The sequence below is a fragment of the Rhinopithecus bieti genome, unplaced genomic scaffold, assembly GCF_001698545.2.
Source record: "Rhinopithecus bieti isolate Rb0 unplaced genomic scaffold, ASM169854v2 scaffold_37657, whole genome shotgun sequence".
In the NCBI taxonomy this organism is placed as follows: Eukaryota; Metazoa; Chordata; class Mammalia; order Primates; family Cercopithecidae; genus Rhinopithecus; species Rhinopithecus bieti.
Window position 1 is genome coordinate 618577 of NW_016815825.1, and position 22426 is coordinate 641002.

The window sequence follows — 22426 nt, forward strand, 5'->3', positions numbered from 1 at the left end:
TTTTCCTATATTCCCACAAACCAGGAGGTAGATAGGAAGTTATTTTATTAAGAAAATAGAAACCTTCAGAATTTAATAACTTGCTTGAGGCCATCCAGTTAGAAATACCCAGAGCCAAATTCTGAAATATGATTGTTGTTATTATAAACCCAATGGCTGCCCTGCCTGTGCCATCAGCATATCTTTAGTAGGCTCCCTGTTAAAATCTGTGGCCATTTTGGTTGATTGATGGGAACACTAGTCATGGAGAATGCTGAGTGCCTGAGGAAGTTCCCCAAGGAGGATCTGAGACACCCTGAGGATATGGTGCCCTTCTGCCGTGCTCTAGACTCAGCCCTGCCCACTGCGCTCGCTGAGCTGTAGGTACCATGTCTTTGGTATCTGGCTACATGCAGAGTATAGGTCACTAACAGAGAGAGAGAGACTGACAGCAACAGCAGAAGCAAGTCTAGACTGCCCTTTGTTTATCCTTGCACATATGTGTGGCTGGGGTCAGTCCACAAGGGCAAGGAGAGGAGGGATGAACACTACTACTCCAACCTCAGAACCCAGCACACTATGCTCCTGAATGCCACAGACCTGTCTAATCTTCATTTGTTGCTGCCAGGAAAATGGCTGAGGGGTAAGAGCTTGTTTCCTAAGCTCTCCCCAGTACACAAAAAGACTCAGGTAGCAGGAATGCAGACTAGAGAAACATGTACATATTACCCATGATCATTTCTGTTGATATACAGCAAGATCATTCTTTGAAGAAAGTGAAAGAAGTAAGGAGCAGTTGGCAACTGGCCTGTTATGTCTGAGAACAGATTATTTGCAAAATCCTAGTATCCCCCTGGTTTCCAGTAATTTAACAAAATGAAAGCTTGAATTGTACACACAGTCAGCTTAAAAAAATGTCAGTTGCAAATAGATAATTTGCTATTTCAAAGCCCTCAGAGAAGGAAACAGTTATTTTTTACTTCTCATTTATTTTCTTTCTTTTTCCTGCACCTCCCAACCATGGGTGTGTGTGTACACAATGTTGTGGAATGACCACATGGCGCCTTTTGGGTAAATTTGCAAAGATCTTCTCAATTCCCCTCTTGTCTCTTAAGACATAATTATTTATAATTTGTCTCCCTGTGGATGGAGAGCCATCCAGTATACAAAGAGCCCACCTGGGATGAAGTGTCTAAGAAATTACACATGTACAAATGCAATGTCCAAAAGATATCATCACTCAGGGCTCTGAGCTAGAATGACCCAGAATGGAGGAAAGATTATGGCTTTGCCACCTAAGACTAAAGGAGCTGAGACGCTTGTGTGCATGCAGCCAATCAGAGAAAAAACTGCAACAGAAGATAGCACCCATCCAGCTCATTCATAACTTACAGAATCATCCTGTGGCATCCAACAGGGAACTGGAGATAACAGAAGCCATCTGGATGAGTTCAATCGAAATGAACCGATATTTGATGTCTCTCGTCATCTATAAACATAAGAAATAGGGACTTAAATGCTTCCTTTTAATTGATATTTCTGAAAATGTTCCTAACTTTGCTAACTTTTCCAGGGTTGTACCTGAAGACAGTCAAACAAATGACTTCCTAACTCAAGGCCAGGACTGACTTCCTGGGTGTGCTACCTGAGCAGTACCCCAGGGTCCCACACTTAACAGGGTACCTCATTTGGTTTGATGTTCTGCTGTGGCTGTCTGTAAATTCCTAAACATGTTATCTTTGAGCTTGTGTTTTGTAAGTGAAATGTGACGGGACAATGGAGCATGTGAGTGACAGACGAGTTATGTGTAATATGCATGTTCACCATCATTCCTTGCAGCCCATTTTACAAATAGCATTCACAATGCCCGATGAACAGATAATTCTGGTGGACCCACAAGGCCATGGAGTTCAGTGATACTTAAAGCAAGTGCTGGGTGAGGGTGTTAGGTCTACACCTGGGTAAAAGGGGCATTGACAGTCCCCATAGGTCATGCTTTCTGTCTGAACCAACACTTGCCTAACATGTAGAAAGAAGGTAAGGGCATCCTAAGAAACATTAATGTGCAAAAAACTCTGTCCCCTCTTGTCTTGTATTACGTCCTTGAATAAACCAATGGCTTATACTAACAACAATGACACAGAATTAGGGAAGGATAGAGCAGTCCATAGTTCATCTTCCTTTCAGTCTTTCCTGACTCATCAGTAAGCAAAAGAGAGAGACAGCGTTATTAGAGTATGTGTGTATGAAAAAGTGAAAGTGTTTCTGTTAATCTGGTAAAAACAGAATACACATACATATGTGAGCTTTGAAAGTCAACTTGTGTCATTCTGAAGATGCTTCATACTAGTTAAATGCTCTTGTATTTGCATTTAAAACTGGCATTGTGCTATATAAACAGTAAATTTCATGCAAATACTTTAAAAATTTAATTTTCTTTAGCTTAGAATGATATTAACTACCAAATAAAAAAACCCCACTATGACAGGTCAAGAGAAAGACTGGGGAAAAAAAGAAAAGTTTTATTTTAACACCTTTAAAGGAACTTTTCTCCTGCTTTTTAAACTAAGATCCTCAAATTTTCAACACTAAGACCTGTGAATTATATAGCTGGCCCTGCTCAAGGTCTAAATAAGTGCATAGGACTATGGTAGAAAGAACTGTGTTAAGTGAACACTCCAGGCAATAATGACCAGAGAGAACACTGTCCTAGGGCTCAGCTCTTCGAACAGGAAAGTGACCGAAGCCCGAGGCCACTGGGTACAGAACATGATTAAAAAAACAAGGCTTCCCTTGAGCTGTTCTTTTATCATAATTGGTCTGGAAGGTTGGTTTTCAGGAGGAAAGTCTTCCAGCACTTCCATCTCTACACTGTCTTTACACATTCTCAAACTCACCACTATCCACCCAAATGGGAATCACTGGGTTATAACCACAGAGATAAAAAAAAAAAAAAAAAATTAGGTTAATGTGAAGAAGTCATGAAAGAACAGAGTGAGAATATTTTCTTTTCAAATAAATATGTAATAAAATAACAAAATATGGATGTATTTCTTCAAAGAATGTAACTTTGAGATCATAATGACCTTATTTGCCTTTAGTTAAAAGTAAAATAAAACAGAAAGCTCAGATATAAAGTTTCAAAGGACTTCTGAAACCACAGGATGAGTGATCAGTCTCCTTTGACATGGAGAAGAGGGTTAGGGAGGTTTGCAAAGGCTAGGAATAAACCACCTTTGAAGACAAAGTAGAGATGAGTGAGTCACTCTCTCTGAAAGCCTAGATTAACCCAATGAAGCATACGTTGTCTTTCCAATTATCACTAGACAGATAGTTGTAAGAATTTAACAAGGTTCAGACACAGTTAAACCCACAATTTGGATTAAGGCAGGATTTATAATTAAAGAGGATTAAAAATTTTTTCAACTTAATGAAATATCAATCTGCTATAATTAGGAAGGAAGTAACAATGAATAGCTTAATAATTTTAACTAACACTCATGTATCAGTGCACAAAGCAGAAAAGACTAGACCCTGAGGACTGTCTATGAAAATTCAAAGAAAGGAATAAATAGCTACTAAAACTAAGTAACTTATGATTTTATTTTTTCTAAAAGTGATGACTAAGATGAGCTACTCTAAGATTCAAAGGATGCTATCTTTACATCTTAGCTGCATCACATTCCATTTCAACCTCCTCTTCTTCACACCAACTCCTCCACATCCAGACCCTGTCCATCATAGAGATAAACTTGTCTGGCTTATTGTTCGTAAAATCCAGGCTAGTTGAAAACTATTTTGGGTTTCTTACTCAAATCAGATTTCAACTGTGATTTTTCAAAAGTTAATAGGTTAGTACAGTGGCCTGTTGTGTCAACAGAGCCCTAGAAAAAAATTAATCATGAAAGCAATAGAAAAGGTCAAAAGGAAGAAACTGAAAATGCTACAATAAAGAAATCCCAGAGCCTATTATGTGTATTTCTAAGGTGTTTTAATTCAAAGGCAGAAGCATGACAAAGAAAATAAGGTGATAGTACTCAATCGCGGTTGCTGAAAGGGAAAGGTGACATAAGATATTAGCAGGGCATGGAAACAAATTCCAGCAGCTCATGATGACTTAATATTCTCTAAAGAATCGAATGAAAGAGGAGAAATTCTAATAGAGGTAGGAAAAGAATCTCTGTCAACAAATTATTTTTTAAATGTTAGGTGAAGTTAATGAAACTGGCATCGGCTGCTATGGAAAATACAGACAATTATCGTTTCAGCACTGAAGAACATGAAGCTCTGAACTTTTGTCAGAGTGTGTGATTAATGTTGTGTTCACACAGTGATAGAGCGAGGTAGGGCTACAGGAGTTGACGGCAGTGCTGGAGCAATTTTCTACCATTCCCGTCCACTTTAACCATCCTATGCTGGTCGTCAGTAATGCCCCACGGGACTCAAAAAATCACAAGTTGCATTATGGGTACCTTCGCAATGGAGAGAATGTGGGGATAGTTTTACTATAGTGGGAGTCTGAATATGTGCATGGATGGAATGGAGTTTCTTCATGATCTTAGAGTTGAAGAGAAAGAGTGTTTATGCGATATGCTGGTATAGCAAAGCTTCCTTATGCTGGCAATGGACTTGGCACTGGCCCTTGAATCTATCTATCTTTCAAAAAACCAGAAGATAGTTTAAGGAACCATGTGATTCCCATCCAAAGCTCTTTTTATAATTTCAAAGGTCCAAAATTTTTTAAAAAAAGGAAGTGGAACTTTAGCCACATAAGTAAACCCCAGAAGTTGAAAACTTGAACAAATAAACAAAAAATAATATATAATTAATATAACCCAACATATAAATACTATCAAACATGTGAAAGATTAATCTTTAAGGTAATGACAACAATTAGGTTTCTTTCTTCAAATAGTTTTCTAGAAATTTTTTTCTTGGTAGAACCTTGCTGATAAAATATTTGAATTAAATACTGCCCAGCCGAAAAACTAGTGGACAAGAAGGTGCTGACAGCTTTTATTACACTTCCTTACTTAAACACTTCCAATGGTATCAAATTACACGGCCTGTGTAATTTGATCACAATTATCACAAACTTCGTGGCTTCAAACAATACACATTTATAATCTTACAGTTTCTGCGAGTCCAGGGTTAGGAGTCCGAGCACAGCTCAGCTAGTCGTCTATTCAGGGGCTCATCAGACTGCAATCAAGATATTGTCCAGGGCTGGTTTCTCATCAGAGGCTCAACGTGGAGGGATCAGCTTCTAAGCTCCCTCAAGTTGGCAGATATCATTGCCTTGCAAGCTGAAGGATTCAGGACACTTTTTTTTTTTTTTTTTTTTAGGTTTAGAGAGAGTATAGTTTCTCTACAATATGCTCCCATTTTACTTTTTAGGACTTACCCGTCCTTCCTGCTCTCCTAGATTTACTTTAAAACAAAACAAAACAAAAAACAGTATTTCAGGAAAATTGGGCCTTATGCTATTACCTAGTTCTTCAGTTCTCAGCCACTATATTTTTGCACAGACTCCTTTTCCCGAAACTCCTTCTTACAAACACCTACATTTGTTGAAGGTGTATCTCAAATGTATGCTGCATTTCTTTTTGAAATGAAACATTTTGCTGATGATTCTTGTGAAAATTGTCCTGCCATTTATTTTTGGTTCGTTTCAGAGTAATCATCTCTTGGAAGCACTGGCTACTGCCCAAAAAGTACATCCTAAGAAGATGACTGGGCCATGGAGTAACCGGCAGACTCCATACTGCTTCCTCACTGCATTATCCCTTTTCTTTCCTTTGATTTCTCAGTCTTGTGTTTTCACATTATAGCTGTAAATTATCTCCTCAGCTCCACCTGTCCTGGTTGTCGTTGGTTTTCCAAATGCTGTCTTTGCTCCAAGTTAGAGCTGCCCTCACCTGCTCTCAAATTGCCTCCATTGAATTATCTTCTTATTGAAATGCTTCGTTTTCATCCTCAGCTGGTCTCTATTCAGGAAGTGCCCTAATTTTAGAGTGTGAGAATCACCTGGGGGAAATGTAGTTTTATGCAAATCCCTGGGTTTCCCTCCCAGAATATGTATCAATAGATCTGGTGTGGGTCCCAAGATTTCATGTTTTTTTTTCAAGCTCCATAAGGTTCTCTGATGCAGATAATCTGTAATCACATCCTGAGAAACAAGATTGTACCTATTCAACCCCACTTTCTAATTTCAAGTCTTTATCAGTTTTCTCGTGGTTCCTTCTTTACCCTCATCTCAGTCAATGTCAGCAGATGACTGAGCTCGGTGGTTTTCAAACCATAAAGTGGTTCCTTTATGTTACAACAACCTGGGAGGCTCATAGAAATCCCAATACACAACCCACTTCTCATACTAATTAAGTCAAATCTTTTTTTGGAGTTATTTTTTAATCAAGGTATAATTACATACAGTAAATGCACAGATAGTAAGCATATAGTTCAATGAGTTTTCACACACGTATTCATCTGAGTAACCAATGCTGTAATTAAGATATAGCACACTTATATCAGCTTAGAATGTTTCCTCTTGCCCTTTCTGGTCAACCTCCCTCTTCTCCAGAAAGTAGCTACTATTCTAATTTTTATCCTCTTAGATTACTTTTTGCCTGATTTTAATGGAATCAAGATGGAATCATGGAAGTGGTTTCCCTTGCTACTGGCTTCTTTTGCTAAACATATTGCTTTTGAGATGCATTCATGTTTGACATCATTATTATTTAAAATTTTCGAAGTATTTATAATGTGCCATCAAATTTGAGAATCAAAATCCATTCTAATCTTTTTACCTTCAACTGTATATTATGATAACGTAGTGACCTTTAAAAATATCAGTACTGGCCAGGCACGGTAGTTCACGCCTGCGATCCCAGCATTTTGGGAGGCCAAGGCAGGCGGATCACTTGAGGTCAGGCGTTCGAGACCAGCCTGGCCAACATGGCAAAACCTTGTCTCTACTAAAAATACAAAAATTAGCCAGGTGTGTTGGCGGGTACTTGTAATCCCAGCTACTCGTTAAGCTGAGGCAGGAGAATCGCTTGAAATCAGGAGGTGGAGATTGCAGTGAGCAGAGATTGAACCACTGCACTCTAGCCTGGGCGACAGACTCTACCTCAAAAACAAAACAAAACAAACAAAAAACAATACTAATACCTTCAGAATTTCTTATTTAATTGATCTAGGGTGGGATCTGAGCATAGGTATTTTTAAAAGCCCCTCAGTTGATTCTAATATGTTGCCAGGGTTGAGAATCTCTGGATTAGCCTCAGAGGTAACGGAATTCCACTTCGAGTTCATGCAGATCTTCCCCCATCTTTCTTTCCCATCTCTGAGGAACTGCTGGCCTTTCCGCTTTCATTTGTGCTCCTGACCTAATAATAGTGATTATTTCATGAATGCTTGCTGTGTGCTAATGATTTTCATATATTATTTTATTTAGACTTGATCAATCATGCTTTTTGGAATAAACAAGATGATGGTTACAGAGGGAGGTTTTACAGCTTGTAAAAGCAGGAACCAGGATCCAAACACCTGCTTATTGCTCATGGAGTCATACCTCCCAACTATTTTACGTCCATTGTCCTTCAGTCATCCCTCTTCAATCTTTCCATTGACTTCTTTATTTCCCTCACTCTACACCAATGCTTAGGTTTCCTCTATCCTAAAGAAAGAATAAATTAAAAACCCCTTCTTTTAAGTATGTCACCCTTTAAGCTACATCCTTATTTCTTTCTTTCCATCATTTCCAGCAATTTGTAACTTCCTATTTTGCTATTCAACCTATTGCACAAACAAGCTTTGGCACCTACTACCACCGAAATGGTTTTTATGTCACCAGTGATTTCCTAACAATCTTTCCAGCTTAGTTTTCTTTTTGTTTCTTCTGAGACAGGGTCTCACCATCATCCAGGCTGGAGTGCAGTGCATAATCATGGCTCACTGCAGCCTCCATAGTCCTGGGCTGAAGCAATCCTCTCACCTCAGCCTTCCAAGTAGCTAGGACTATAGGTGCGTGCCACCATGCGCAGCTAGGTTTTTTTTTTTTTTTTTTTTTTTAATTTTATCTTTTGTAGAGACAGAGTCTCATTATGTTGCCCAGGCTGGTCTTGAACTCCTGGCCTTAAACAATCCTCCCGTCTTAGCCTCAGAAAGCACTGTGATTACAGGTGTGAACCACCTGCACCCTGCCTCATTCTGTTTAATTCTTGACCACTCTTTCCCCATATTCTTTTCAGATGCTCAATTGATTGGAAGAGGCCAGTGGGAGACAGCTTATTCTCAACTAGCAACAAAAATCTGAAGAACTTAATATTAATTAAGGTCAAATGAGGAATCAGATTTATAGTTCTAGTAATAATTACCTAGTAACTATAGGCAATTGTTATTGCTAATTTTGTACCTATTTAACGTGCTGCGTACTATCCAAAGAGGAGACTATAAACTGCTCTCTCTTGAGATGCAGCCAATCTTGTTGAATGGGCAAGACTCAAGTTTGTAAAACTATTGTCATTTTAAATATTATTAAGCAGTTTAAAAATAAATCAATGTTACATTGTATGGTACAAAACACAAGTACAGCAAGTATTCAAGTTAGAAAAAATGTATTTCTTGGAAAATATACTCATAGAGTACTTTATTAAACCTGAAGTAAATTATAAGGTACAAATCAGAGAGGTGGGATAAGAAGGATAGTTCACGCAGTGACACTTGCACCAGCAGAAGCAAAGGGCTCCATTTCTCGATGATGGTTTTCTCTATTCTTTGGCTTTTTTATAATCCTCTTCTAACACTTCCTTTAGTCTCCACTTTCCACCTCTTTCTGCTTCCATGGGTCAACACACTTCACACTATAACGCTTCCTGAGCAGAATGGCAATCCCATCTCTTAGCTGTGCCTCCTATCTAGATCTATTAACTGCCTGGCTTTTTAACCACCTTTAGAAGATCCTAACAGCATCTCCCAAATTATACTGGGATTGGATCTAAGGAAGGACAAACTAACCAATGTCTTTCTCAACAGAAAGAGTCCTTTCTGTCCCAGAAGAGTCCTTTTTTTAAAGAACTGTCCACAAGGACAGTTCTATTTTAACAACATTTAAAAATCATGAAGTGATGTTCACGTCGAAGCATAGCAGGTGGCTCATATTGGCACAACAATATCATACTTATTTTTTTGAAGAAACAAAGCTTTACCCTTCTAAATTTTCATAATTAAGATCCCTTTAATCTAGATATGGCCTTACAAAGTGATCTGTCCGACTCTGCTTTTTCTAGATGGACTAAAAAATGCCTGGAAATGAAATTTCTTTTCCAGCTAAATGAGTTGCTTTCAAAACTAAAATCCAGGCCTCAAACTTCTAGTACTGTCTCACTCCACTATACCATGATGTCACCCTTCTCGCCAAAGAAATATTATCGGAATCTGGAAAGCATCACAGTATCTGAATTCGTTGCCTAACAGAGTATAGATGACACAGATTGCTTTATTTAATCAGTACATCTTAACTGAGCAATTCATTTTGAAGGCACTAGAAAATAAGTTAACCATTTTTCAAAAACCAAGACAATTCATCTCATGAGAATACTGCTATTATACCAAACATATCATATTGTGGCCAAAGTTATAAAAAAGTCAGACAAGGCCATACATGGTTGGGAATGATAAGGTCAGTCATGGTTGGAATACTATCTGGAAGCATGATCATCTGAAATTGAGAATGACGATGCTCAACTGATTGGACAGAGGCTCCAATCAGGAAACGGAGTGGTCCATGTTGTCACCAACTATGTGTTCCTTTCTAAATAAAACTCTGAATAAGAACCAAGATAATTTCTAATATTTTAGCCCAGCTAACCCCCAACTAAACCATTAATGGCTCTTTGGAGAATGCTGTAATACTAACTCTGCTTTCTATGCAGAGTTCCACGGGGCTTTTTGGCACAGTAGGCTTTAAGATGTCAGTGCTTCCTGGTTAGAGAAGTTTTGAGTTTCTTGATTATCATGATGATAAATCCCATTTCCTGCTTTAAATGAACAATTGCAGCACATCACACAGGTGACACCTGTGCTGCTCAAGTAGTTATAAATTTAAACGCTAGAATATTGTTCTATTTCGTTCTCATTTTAAGGAAGACAGTGCATTTCTGAATCTGGGCAAGAGATCAATTTTAAATAGGAGTGAATTTTACCCTCATATAAGTCTTTGATTTAGGGTTGTTAAAAGACAACCTCAAGATCCTAAATTTGAAGTTTAATGTACAGTCTAAAATAGTGACATCACTTTCTAATGCAAGTTGCTTTAAAGATATATATTATTCTCTTTACATAGGGACAGGATCTTTATTGGTTAGTATTTTTTTTTTTTTCCTGCAAATCACTATTTCATAAAGAAAGAATTTGAGTTGTGGTAAGACGTAATGTTTAAAGGTAAACATTAAAAGATACAAGACACAATTCATTCATAATAATCATCTTGTTGATGGAGCCAATATAGAATATTGGATTGTAGTACGTTGTTGTCTGAGAAAACAATGGTTTCATTCAAGTCACCTAGCCACCCCTAGAATGTAGTAGTAAGAACAGAGGGCTTGGCACATTGGTTTTACACAGACCTCTGTGGTTCTGACCCTGGGCTTGTCATTTGGACCACTCTAATTCTGTGTCCTCCTTTGAAAAGTGAATATATAGGACTGAATTTTTTAAAACGTCAGTTCAAAAAATTATAGTAAAATACACATAAAACAAAATGTACTATCTTAACCATACTGAAGTGTAGTTCAGTGGCATTATTACTGTGCAACAATATTGTTATGCAACCACCCTACCACCCATCTACAGACCTCTTTCATTTCCCAAAATTGAATTTCATACTCATTAAACAATAGCTCCTCATTCCCTCTCCCCACAACTCCCGGCAACCATTATTCTAATTTCTGTCTCCATAACTTTGACAACTCAGGCACCTCATATAAGTAGAATCATACAGTATTTGTGCTTTTGTGGCTAGCTTCTTTTGTTTAGCGTAATCTCCTCAGGGTTCCTCCGTGTTGCAGTATGTGTCAGAATTTCCTTCATTTTTAAAACTGAATAATGTTCCATGGAATGTATACATCACATTTTCTTCACCCATTGATAGGCACTTGGGCTGCCATCCACATTTTGGCTATTGTGAATAATGCTGCTATGAACATGGGTGTACAAGTATCTGTTTGAGTCTCACCTTTCAACTCCTTGGGGTATATTCCCAGAAGCAGAATTGCTCGGTTGTGTCATAATTCTATTTTTAATTTTTAGAGGAACCATTATACTTTTTTTTCCACAGCACCTGCACAATTTTAACTTTACAGGACTGGATATGTTTAAATGTCCCTTCCATGTCTAGGGTTCTAGGACCCAGTACTTGTTTTTAAAATAACCTCTTTAAGTCATTTCCTCTTTAGCTGGAAATCCTGCTCCCCGTGGAAAAACACTGGGATGTCTTTTACTTCAGAAAGCCTTACTTTGGGTTATGTGCCCTCCCAGCACCCTTATTTACAAGTGGCAAGCCCTCATCATGTTTGACATTTATTTCTTATTTTCCTATAAGACATGAGCTCCTGGAAGCAAAGGTTATGTATTATTCTTTAATATTTCCTTAGTTCTTGACACAGAATAATCAAACAGCATATGTCTGATGAATGAATAGGTGGAAAGAAAACAGGGTCAAATATTTCCAAATGAAGAATTGAAAAAACGATTAAACATAGTAAAATTAGAGAACATTTTTTCTCCTAATGCAAAATATTTTCCTGGAGAGGCTGGAACTCAAATAATCAAAATGATAAGCATGATAATAAAAATGCCTACCTAGGCCTATCCCAACCATTAGCCAGGGCGGAATCTTTCCACCTGGGCCCTGGTGGGACACCTAGCCTAACATTCTTGCTCCTGCTGGCTGGCATTCCCAGAGAATGGGCTATGCAAGGTGTTTCATGCCCATCAACATGGAAGTGCAGAAGAGACATTCAATGCCAGTCCATGAAAGAGCGTAGAGGGGCATTCTCCAAGCACCCCGATTCGCTAATACAGTGAACTTCTCTTTGATGCTGGAAGAGATCTTGAAGTTCAGCGGTTCAGGGGGCCCTAGTATATTGGACGATGTGGCTGAGGTTCAGAGAAGAGAAAAGGCGATTCCCAAGTTATGCAGCAAGAAGGCTACCTACGCCCTAGATCTGGAGATACAGACGCTCTTCGCAGGGATAGAAACTATTTTAAAATAGTTTTAAGATAGAAACTATTTTTAAACCACTTTGCTAAGCGCTGGAGGGCAGGGTTGTAATTGGATACAGGAAAATGACAACGCCTCAGTAAGTCGCCTGCATCCCACGCTAAATAAGAGGCACTGGACGCCTGGGCGACAGAGCGAGACTCCGTCTCAAAAGAAAAAAAAAAAAAAAAAAAAAAAAAGGCACTGGGCTGAAGGAGGGGGGAAATATTTCTGGACCCAGACAAGGCGGCCACAACCCTCCTGGGGCAACAACCCTCCCGCCCGGCTGGTTTTTTGGAACCTCTGCAAACACTTTCTCCGGGGGCAGTTTCCCGCCAAACCGGGACAGAGGATGTCCAGAGGTTCCCGGAGTGGAAGCCGCTGTCCCTGTGTCCACTGGGAAGTGGGCGAGGCGGGATGCTGCCGGCCAGGCTGCCCCGGGCGAGGACCCGGGAACATTCACTTGCTCGCTGGGCCTCGGAGGGGTGGGAGGGGCGGGGCGGTGCACAGCCTCCCCTGGACAGGTCTGCGGTCCCGGCCCAGCCAGGCTGCACAGGCACGCGGGGCGCACGTCTGCCTCGCCCGGGCTGCCAGGTGAGTCGCGCGCGATCGGGGAGCGGGGCTGACGGGTCGGAGGGAGTGGGTGTGGGGGACCCTGCGCTGGCCCGGGAGCGGAGACGCAAGGTGCCCAAGGAGCATGGGAGGCAGCACCCCCGCACGTCCCTGCAGCAGGCAGGGGCCGACGGAGCAGCGCCCCCTTTTTCTTTGGAGGCGGCAGGAGCACCCCAGATCCTGTGGCGGGAGACAGAGGTTCATTATGCGGAACAAAAAGCCCAGGGCGAGAAGACATTTGACTTGGAGAGAACTGGGGGAGTTAGGGATTGCTGATTTCATCTCATACTTTTTTTCACACCCAAGCGAGGGGTCTGGGAGGTGGGCAGGGAGAGTGCTTAGGAGACAAACAGAGTTAATCCCTCACCCCATTGATCACCGCCCCGCTGAATGTTCTCAAAGCTCACCCTGCATCGTGGTGGACTGTATGGCGTTGGAAACGACCAAAGACACTGCCCCATCCCCACCCCCAACAAGCAAGGAAAATGTTTCCCCTGAAATGCCTTTCTTGTCTGTCTTTTTTGTTTCGTTGCTATGGATTCGTGAACTAGCTTTAATGGTCTCTAAACCTCTAAATTGTATGTATAATATTTACGTGTCCATGCATGCATTTTTCTGAAGCGAGCTTTCAGATATTGTATTTGTTTCTCCCTAAGATTAAATAGGCAAAACCATATCTTTGGGCTGCATCAATATGACCTCTTAATAGTCTTCAGGGAAACTGAGTTGCAGATTCTTACTTAAAGAATTGAGGATTGGCCGGGTGCGGTGGCTCACGTCTGTAATCCCAGCACTTTGGGAGGCTGGGGCAGGTGGATCACCTGAGGTCAGTAGTTTGAGACCAGCCTGGCCAACATGGTGAAACTCTGTCTCTACATAAATACAAAAAAATTAGCCAGACGTGGTGGCACGGGCCTGTAATCCCAAATACTCGGAGACTGAGGCAGGAGGATCCCTTGAACCCAGGAGGTGGAGGTTGAGGTGAGCCAAGATCACAGCCACTGCACTCCAGTCTGGGCAACAGAGCAAGACTTTGTCTCCAAAACAACAACAACACAAGTGAACAAAAAACAATAAAGTGGGGATTGAGGGAAGAGCCTTGAGGCTCCCAGAAGCGTTGGGGAGAAGGATTCCTGCAGAGACCAGGGAGGACAGCACTCACCCAGTCACAAATTCACCTGTGTTAAGAATTGGTCTGTTTCCCACCAGTATGAAGTACAACTAGGTTTCAAACATGTAGACTGGGAAATCGAAGTGAATCTTTGTGAATGGAAGGTCTACTTAAGTTTCTTTTTAACAATCCAAAGTGACCCCAGCTTCAGAGCTTCCAAGGACTCTGGAGAGAAGGTGACAGATGAAGTGTTCCAACTGTGCACCTCCCTAGTCCATTGGCATCTTGGGAAAAGGAGGAAAGAACAAACTGTTACCTTAGCATGGGAACAGAACCAGAAAAACCCAGGGAGTCTGGGGGAGAGGGAGGAGAGCTGAGAGAGATACAGGCATTGTTGGAAAAGGAGCTTAACTTACCCAACAAAACTGATCTGCAAAACCAACAGGCACCTTAGGAAAATCACCTTACATCATTAATCCCACTTTCCTTGTTCCCACCAAATGGGCAGGAGTACTCGGTGGAGGTGAAGTAGTATCTGCTGCCACTTACCTAGATAGCATTTCTGAACCTGCCTTCTTTACCCGCAGAATCTTGGAGTCCCAATCTGTGAGGTTCCTAGGTGTACTGGCATCAGGACAGCAGTCCACAAACGGTGTGTTACCCAAACATTAACATCCTGCAGCTAGCCTCAATCACAGCAACTTTCCAATTTCAGAGAAAAAAAAGGCTAAAATTGTAAGCTTTTTCTTAATTTTTTATTTCTTAATTTTTGTGGGTACATAGCAGGTATATATAATTATGGGGTACATGAGATGTTTTGATACAGGTATGCAATGTGAAATAAGCACATCATAGAGAATTTTGTATCCATCCACTCGAGCATGCATCCTTTGTGTTATTAATACAAACAATCCACTTACACTCTTTAAGTTATTTAAAAATGTGCAATTAAGTTATTGACTATGGTCACCCCACTGGGCTATCAAATAGTAGGTATTGTTCATTCTTTCTACCTTTTTTTTTTTTGTACACATTAGCCATCCCTTCCAGCAGTCCCCCACTACTCCTCCCAGCTTCTGGTAACCATCCGTCTACTCGCTATGCCCATGAGTTCAGTTGTTTTGATTTTTAGATCCCACGAATGAGTGAGAACATGCAATGTTTGTCTTTCCATGCGTGGCTTTTTTCACTTCCCATAATTACCTCCAGTTCTACCCATGATGTTGCAAATGGCAGGATCTCATTCTTTTTTATGGCTGAAAAGTACTCCACTGTGTATAAATACTACATTTTCTTTACCCATTCATCTGCGGATGGACACTTAGGTTACTTTCAAATCTTGGCTGTTGTGAACAGGGCTGCAACAAACATGGGAGTGCAGATACCTCTTTGATATACTGATTTCCTTTCTTTTGGGTATATACCCAGCAGTGGAAATGCTGGATCATATGGTAGTTCAGTTTTTAGTTTGCTGAGGAATCTCCAAACTGTTCTCCATAGTGGTTGTACTAAAATTATAAGCTTTTTCTTCACAAGTTTATTCCAACCTTTGATGCTGGCTTTTATTCCTGCTGAACTCAGCTTAGTTCACACTTATATTTTTGGTTATGCTGAAGCTGAATATATCATTATTTCTTGCTTGCAAAGAACCCATTGGTTTCAAGTGATTTGTAACCTCCTCACGTTTGAGAACTACTGTTGTAGCAAGAGAAGGGATTATACCCAGGATTGTGCCACATTTGTCTTTAATGTCCTTTGAGTTGAAATGATTTGTTTGTGACCATTTGGTGTTCTGAGTTGTGGCAGTGAATTGTACTGGACCCTGAGGCTAGGGAGGAAAGAAACAGCTTCATCCTACCTGCTCACAGCCCAGACTGGTTTTTTGTGTCCTGTTCTTGACATCACACATATTTTGTAAACTCAGACTATACTTTTATGAGGTTTTAAGGAACAGAGATTAAGCTTCCTAGTCAACCCCTCCACCCTTACAGTTGGCTAGTCAGTCTTCATTCAATCCTAAATTGAACTATTATTTTTCAGAACAATAAGGCAGTTGTTTCTACCTATAACCCATCTTTTCCTGATAGAATTATTGTTCAAAATGGTCTCCATAACATGGCTAAGGGTTTATTTGGCAATGACAGGAATTGTAATTTTGCTTCTTATTTTAAAAGTCATCAAAGACCCAAGCTTTTTTTTTTTTTTTTTTTTTTAAAGACAGAGTCTTGCTCTGTGACTCAGGCTGTAGTACAGTGGTGCAATCTCAGCTTACTGCAACCTACGCCTCTCAGGTTCAAGCGACTCTCATGCCTCAGCCTCCCAAGTAGCTGGGACTATAGGCGCGGGCCACCACATCCAGCTACTTATTTTGTATTTTTAATAGAAACGGGGTTTTGCCATGCTGGCCAGGCAGGTCTTGAATTCCTGACCTTGGGCGATCCGCCTGCCTGAGCCTCCCAAAGTGCTGAGGTTACAGGCTTGAGACACTGTGCCTGGCCTAAGAACCAAGCTTTTAAAAAGAATGATAGTTGCCACTAGCCCTTCAGTACCACATAAGTTTTGCTGATGTTACTGATCGTTCTTCAATGCATTCAGCAAATACGAATATTTACTGCACACCTTCCATGTGCCAGCCCCTGGGGTATGAGGTGACTTGTGTTTTGCTTTCAAGGAGCTGACAAATAAGCAGCTTGGACTTGAATTCCCTCCCCTTCTCTTCCTCTCACTTCTCTGTTGAGGCAAATCCCAATTAGAATGAAATAACTCTGGAGAATTATTTTGGGTGTTACTAAAACTATCTTTACTTCTTCGCTCCAGAAACAGCATTAGATACTTAGTGGCCTCTTGACGTAATCTAAGAACTGTCCTTGGGTCATGCTGCTTCTGGGACTCCTTGGCTGTGACCATTTTCTTTCAAGTTTAAGTGACTTTCTGCTCCTTATGCATGAATCCATTTAAGACATTCTGCCAAGGGAGAAGCCATCCACTGTGGTTGCCTGGCTTCAGAGTGCTCTCACTGGTCAGCAGTCCCTGATTCCTATAACCTCCAGTGCTGTGTAGATGATAGTTCCATGAATAGCACTTTTAACTAGAGTCAAATAACTTGGCAAGGAGAGAAGCATTCACTTTTGATGGGTAATACATGGTCCCAGGGAGCACCAGCCTCTCCCATTGAGGATCCTAACAGCTGGCCAGAGGCAAGTTCCATGTACCTGGGCTATTTTTTCCCCAGTTCATACAGAATAAAAGTAGCAAACCTGTAAATGCATTCTGATCTGCACCTGGACTAAGTGAGATCTGGAAGAGTATACTCAAGGGCAGTCAACAGGGAATGATTCTGCTAATTTAGGATTTGTTAAGTTGGGCTAGTTTGAAATATACCTCTGCACTCCTCTCAGGAAATGCTGGATAGAGTCGATTTAGTAGCAGGTAATAGTTATAATGGTGGCAGATTCTGATGTAGCACTTAACATGATTCAGGCACCCTTTTAAACACTTCGTTTAGTATCTGGGTGACAGGATTAGTCCAGCCCCCAAACCTCAGCATCATTTAATAGATGCAACTAAGAAGTCTGCACATGTACCCCTTGAATCTAAAATGAAAGTTAAAATCATCAAAAAATCATCTAATCCTCTCTCAATCCAAGGAAAAGTAGGCACTATTATTATTGACAATTTAGCCCTGGTTCACACAATTACAATTGGCCCTCCATATATGTGGGTTCTACACTTGTGGATTCAACCATCCATGAATTAAAATACTTTAAAATATGTCTGTAATAAACATGTACAGACTTTTTGTTCTTGTCATTATTCCCTAAACAATACAGTATAACAACTATTTATATAACATCTATGTTGCATTAGGTATTATAAGTAATCTAGAGATGATTTACAGGAGGATGGGCATAGATTACGAGTAAATACCATACCATTCTATTTTTATATCAGTGACGTGAGCATCTGTAGATTTTGGTATCCTTGGGGGTCTGGGAACCAATTCACTTCAGATACAAAGGCACAACTCTACAGTGTTTGATTTATTGAGCTTTCCAAGATATTCAGCCTTTTCCTGTCTTCACACTTGTTGTTCCCTCTGTTATTTAGAGTAATCCTGATGAAAATCAACAAAACACACATTAAGAGGCAGCACTGAGAGTTAATGTGCTAACTGGTCTTTGTGATTACAGGCACTTCAGATTTCCCTCTTGCCCACTCATTGTGAGATGCAGCCCAGCCCTGCAAAAAGATTGCCCCAGTCGTATCCTGGCTCACCCCTAACTAGCAGTTTGACCTTGAGCACATCACTGCCTCCTCTGTGCCTCAGTTTCCTCTTCTGTTCAATGGGGAGGATCACAGCACTACCTCACCATTTGTTGTGAGGATTAAATAGATGCAAATATGTAAGACACTTACAGTAGTGCTTTGTACACAGAAGGCACTATTATTTTTTTATTAATCCCCATTTTTCCTTCCCAACTTCATCTCCCAATATCCCATAAACATGCTGAGTTCCTTACAACTCCCCCAGACCTCCTGGACTAAGTGAGATCTGGAAGAATATACTCAGGGCAGCCAAGAAGGACTGATTCTGCTAATTTACGATTTGTCAAGTTGGGTTAGTTTGAAATATATCTCTGTACTCCTCTCAAGAAATGCTGGATAGTATAGGTTTAGTATCAGATAATAGTAATAATGGTGGCAGACTCTGATGTTTACTCCTTCCCTTGTGATCTCAGTAGTCTTGGACCATTCATACATCAAATGACTTAACAACTAACAATCACCTAATATTTTTTAAGCTTTTCTTACATGCCCAGTAGTGTGCCAAGTGTTTTCTTCCTATTTTAACATACTATTGACAGCTTCATGAGGTGGGTTTATATTTTCTTAAAATAATTTGCCATGTCCACTTCCCCAGTAGACTGTGACAGCGGCTTATGTATCTGTGTATGTTATTCAGCTTGTATCTCTAGGACTTGACAGAGGACCCAATACAGAGTGGGTGCTCCAGAAATGTGGACTTGGATGCATTTCACCAACAGCTATTTACATCCAAATAATAAGCTAATTGTAACTCTTCTAGATGTACGTACTTTCCTCACTGCAAAAATTCACCATCGAAATTTTTAAAAACACTAATAAGCAAGAAGAAGGAAGTTAAAATTGCACTCCTTCCAGCCCTAGAGAGCTTAATCAACTTGCTTAGGAACATGCTACTAAATGGCTAATCTGAGCATCAAAATCTGGCCATCTGGCTTCAGGGCTCAGGCTCTTAATGGTTGCATTATACCACTGATCCCACCCCATCCACCCCAACACACACTCCCCTGCACAAACAAATTATGTTAGCTATTAAAGGGAATTGGAAGAGTGGAAATGTGCAATTAAATCTACCACAAATACAATGTTGCAATGTGTGCAATCTATATTTTCAAAATTTACGGTATTCAGCGTTTTCCTGTCTTCACACTTGTTCCCTCCATTATTTATGGCAATCCTGATGAAAATCAACAAAATACAAATTGAGAGGCAGCACAGAGAGGTAATAGAGAAAGGGAATGGCTTTTGAGTCAGACAAACACAAGTGTGGATCCCAGCTAAGCCCCTAGATGTGTTACCGGAGATGAGCTGCAAAACATTTCTCAGTCTTAGTCTCCTGTAAAATAGAGGTAATAAGAAACACTTTTCAGTATTTTGTGATATGTAGAAGTGAAGTGATGGTGGCATGCACCACTCTTGGTTAACAGTAGGTCCTGTTGTTAAGTCTCTAATGGTGATACCCTATAGCTTCCCCAAATGGTGACCTTGCCAAATTGTTTTCCAAAGCTACATGTGGCTTTTTTCTCCCAGTCCTTCATTTTAATTCTCATGATAATTTAACATTTTTTTTATTAGATGCACTTAGTAACTCGCCTCACAGTCATTTTCTTGGAAATTCAATTTCTTCTCCACAGGGTCTCTTTTGAGATTAAAGAGAGAGAAGTGGCAAATTTAGGATGTTAGAACAATTTTCATTTAAAAGTAGATCCTTGTTTTTATTACCCTAGCATTAATGTTTTCTGTTTTCCTTTATCAGCGAGTTACTTCCATTTGATTCGTATTGCCAGACTGAACTCTCTTGTTTCCTTGCAAGATGAAAGGAGGCAACCATGAATGAGCCACTAGACTATTTAGCAAATGCTTCTGATTTCCCCGATTATGCAGCTGCTTTTGGAAATTGCACTGATGAAAACATCCCCCTCAAGATGCACTACCTCCCTGTTATTTACGGCATTATCTTCCTCGTGGGATTTCCCGGGAACGCAGTAGCGATATCCACTTACATTTTCAAAATGCGACCTTGGAAGAGCAGCACCATCATTATGCTGAACCTGGCCTGCACAGACCTGCTGTATCTGACCAGCCTCCCCTTCCTGATTCACTACTATGCCAGTGGCGAAAACTGGATCTTTGGAGATTTCATGTGTAAGTTTATCCGCTTCAGCTTCCATTTCAACCTGTATAGCAGCATCCTCTTCCTCACCTGTTTCAGCATCTTCCGCTACTGTGTGATCATTCACCCAATGAGCTGCTTTTCCATTCACAAAACTCGATGTGCAGTTGTAGCCTGTGCTGTGGTGTGGATCATTTCACTGGTAGCTGTCATTCCTATGACCTTCTTGATCACATCAACCACCAGGACCAACAGATCAGCCTGTCTCGACCTCACCAGTTCGGATGAACTCACTACTATTAAGTGGTACAACCTAATTTTGACTGCAACCACTTTCTGCCTCCCCTTGGTGATAGTGACACTTTGCTATACCACGATTATTCACACTCTGACCCATGGACTGCAAACTCACAGCTGCCTTAAGCAGAAAGCTCGAAGGCTAACCATTCTACTACTCCTGGTATTTTATGTATGTTTTTTACCCTTCCATATCTTGAGGGTCATTCGGATCGAATCTCGTCTGCTTTCGATCAGCTGTTCCATTGAGAATCAGATCCACGAAGCTTACATCGTTTCTAGACCATTAGCTGCTCTGAACACCTTTGGTAACCTGTTACTATATGTGGTGGTCAGCGACAACTTTCAGCATGCTGTGTGCTCAATAGTGAGATGTAAAGTAAGCAGGAACCTTGAGCAAGCAAAGAAAATCAGTTACTCAAACAACCCTTGAAATACTTCATTTACTTAACCAAAAATAAATACTTGCTGATACTTTACCTAGCACTCCTAAGACGTTCAGGATGTCTCCCTCAATGAAACTCCTGGTAAATACTGTGTATTCAAGTAATCACGTGCCAAAGCCAGAGCAGAGCTTCTAGTTCTTTGCAATCCCTTTATTGAGCTCCTCCACTGGGGAGATAAAGAATTGGATGCATGCATATCAGCAAAGTGTTCAGACATAGTATTACAAGCTATTGGAACTCAGAGGCATCTTAGAGAACATCTGTTCCCACCAACTTATTATATATACATGGAAACCAATTTCGTACCCTTGCCCTAGATTGCTCAGTAAATTAGTGCCAAGATAGGAGAAAACCAATCTTTTCACTCATCATTTCATGCTCCTCTGCACTCCAGACCTGTTTGTATTGAACCATTAGATAATTCAAATCACTACTTGTATCTTTCTTAATATTTATTTTTTACATCTTATAGCTCTGCAATTTGTTTCCTTCAAGCTTAACTTTGAGATTATAAAACTGGGTTTAGCCAGTTCTGTATATTACTTGCAAGCCAGTAAGATACCCTTGAAATAATTCTAGGACATCCATGCAAATAGCTGAAATTAGTACCTGCAAGATATTTGGAGTATTATGCTTTTATTGTTGTTAAAAGTTTTATTGAATTTATAAAATTATCAAATCGTATTCATCATTATTAACATGTCCTGGGGAAGGAAGGAAAACTTTTGAGAACAGAAGTCACTTTCAAATATCATGTATGTATTGGGTATTCAATCATATCTAACACTGTTTTGATTTTTGTGGGAAAAAATTCCAGGAAACACTAATTCTCTTTAGATACCTTGTTCTTTTATGACTACAATGAACATATGTCTATGTAATAGCTAAATATATTTTTGAATTGTATGTGTGCTTAATTATCAGTAAGTACAAATATTTGAGAAAATACCTGGTCTGGATATTTAAAACACTCATAACATGTTGGTACAATTAATAAACTTATTTATAATTGTGTAATAGGCTGTTTGGTCATATTTTTCTGTGAAAATGCAGTTTTATCACTATTATATTTACATGAAACTTATTTTCTCTATGGTTAGGAACAAAAATAAGTTAAGAATCAATAATATTATAGAATAAGGCTGAAATAGTTGACTTACACAGAGGAAAGTGTGCCATAGAAATTCTTCCTGATGTTCCAATTCTTCTAGGACATGACATCTGACTTAGACTCCAGTGAGGATGTTCATCAGGAATCTCTTCAGAGAAAGTTGAGGGAAAGA

General features: G+C 40.1%; 1 protein-coding gene across 2 annotated transcripts; it reads left to right on the plus strand.

Annotated features, from left to right (window-relative positions):
• The first annotated feature begins 12452 nt into the window (after positions 1 to 12452).
• OXGR1 (oxoglutarate receptor 1) lies at positions 12453 to 22148 on the plus strand. Of its 2 annotated transcripts, none has more exons than XM_017854062.1 (2): positions 12453 to 12835; positions 20044 to 22148. In XM_017854062.1, exon 2 carries the CDS (start codon positions 20117 to 20119, stop codon positions 21128 to 21130), a length of 1014 nt encoding a protein of 337 aa, XP_017709551.1. In that variant the 5' UTR covers positions 12453 to 12835; positions 20044 to 20116; the 3' UTR covers positions 21131 to 22148. The 2 variants fall into 2 exon arrangements, with proteins under 2 accessions (XP_017709551.1, XP_017709552.1); XM_017854063.1 differs by lacking the exon at positions 12453 to 12835 and adding an exon at positions 14535 to 14699.
• Positions 22149 to 22426: the final 278 nt, after the last annotated feature.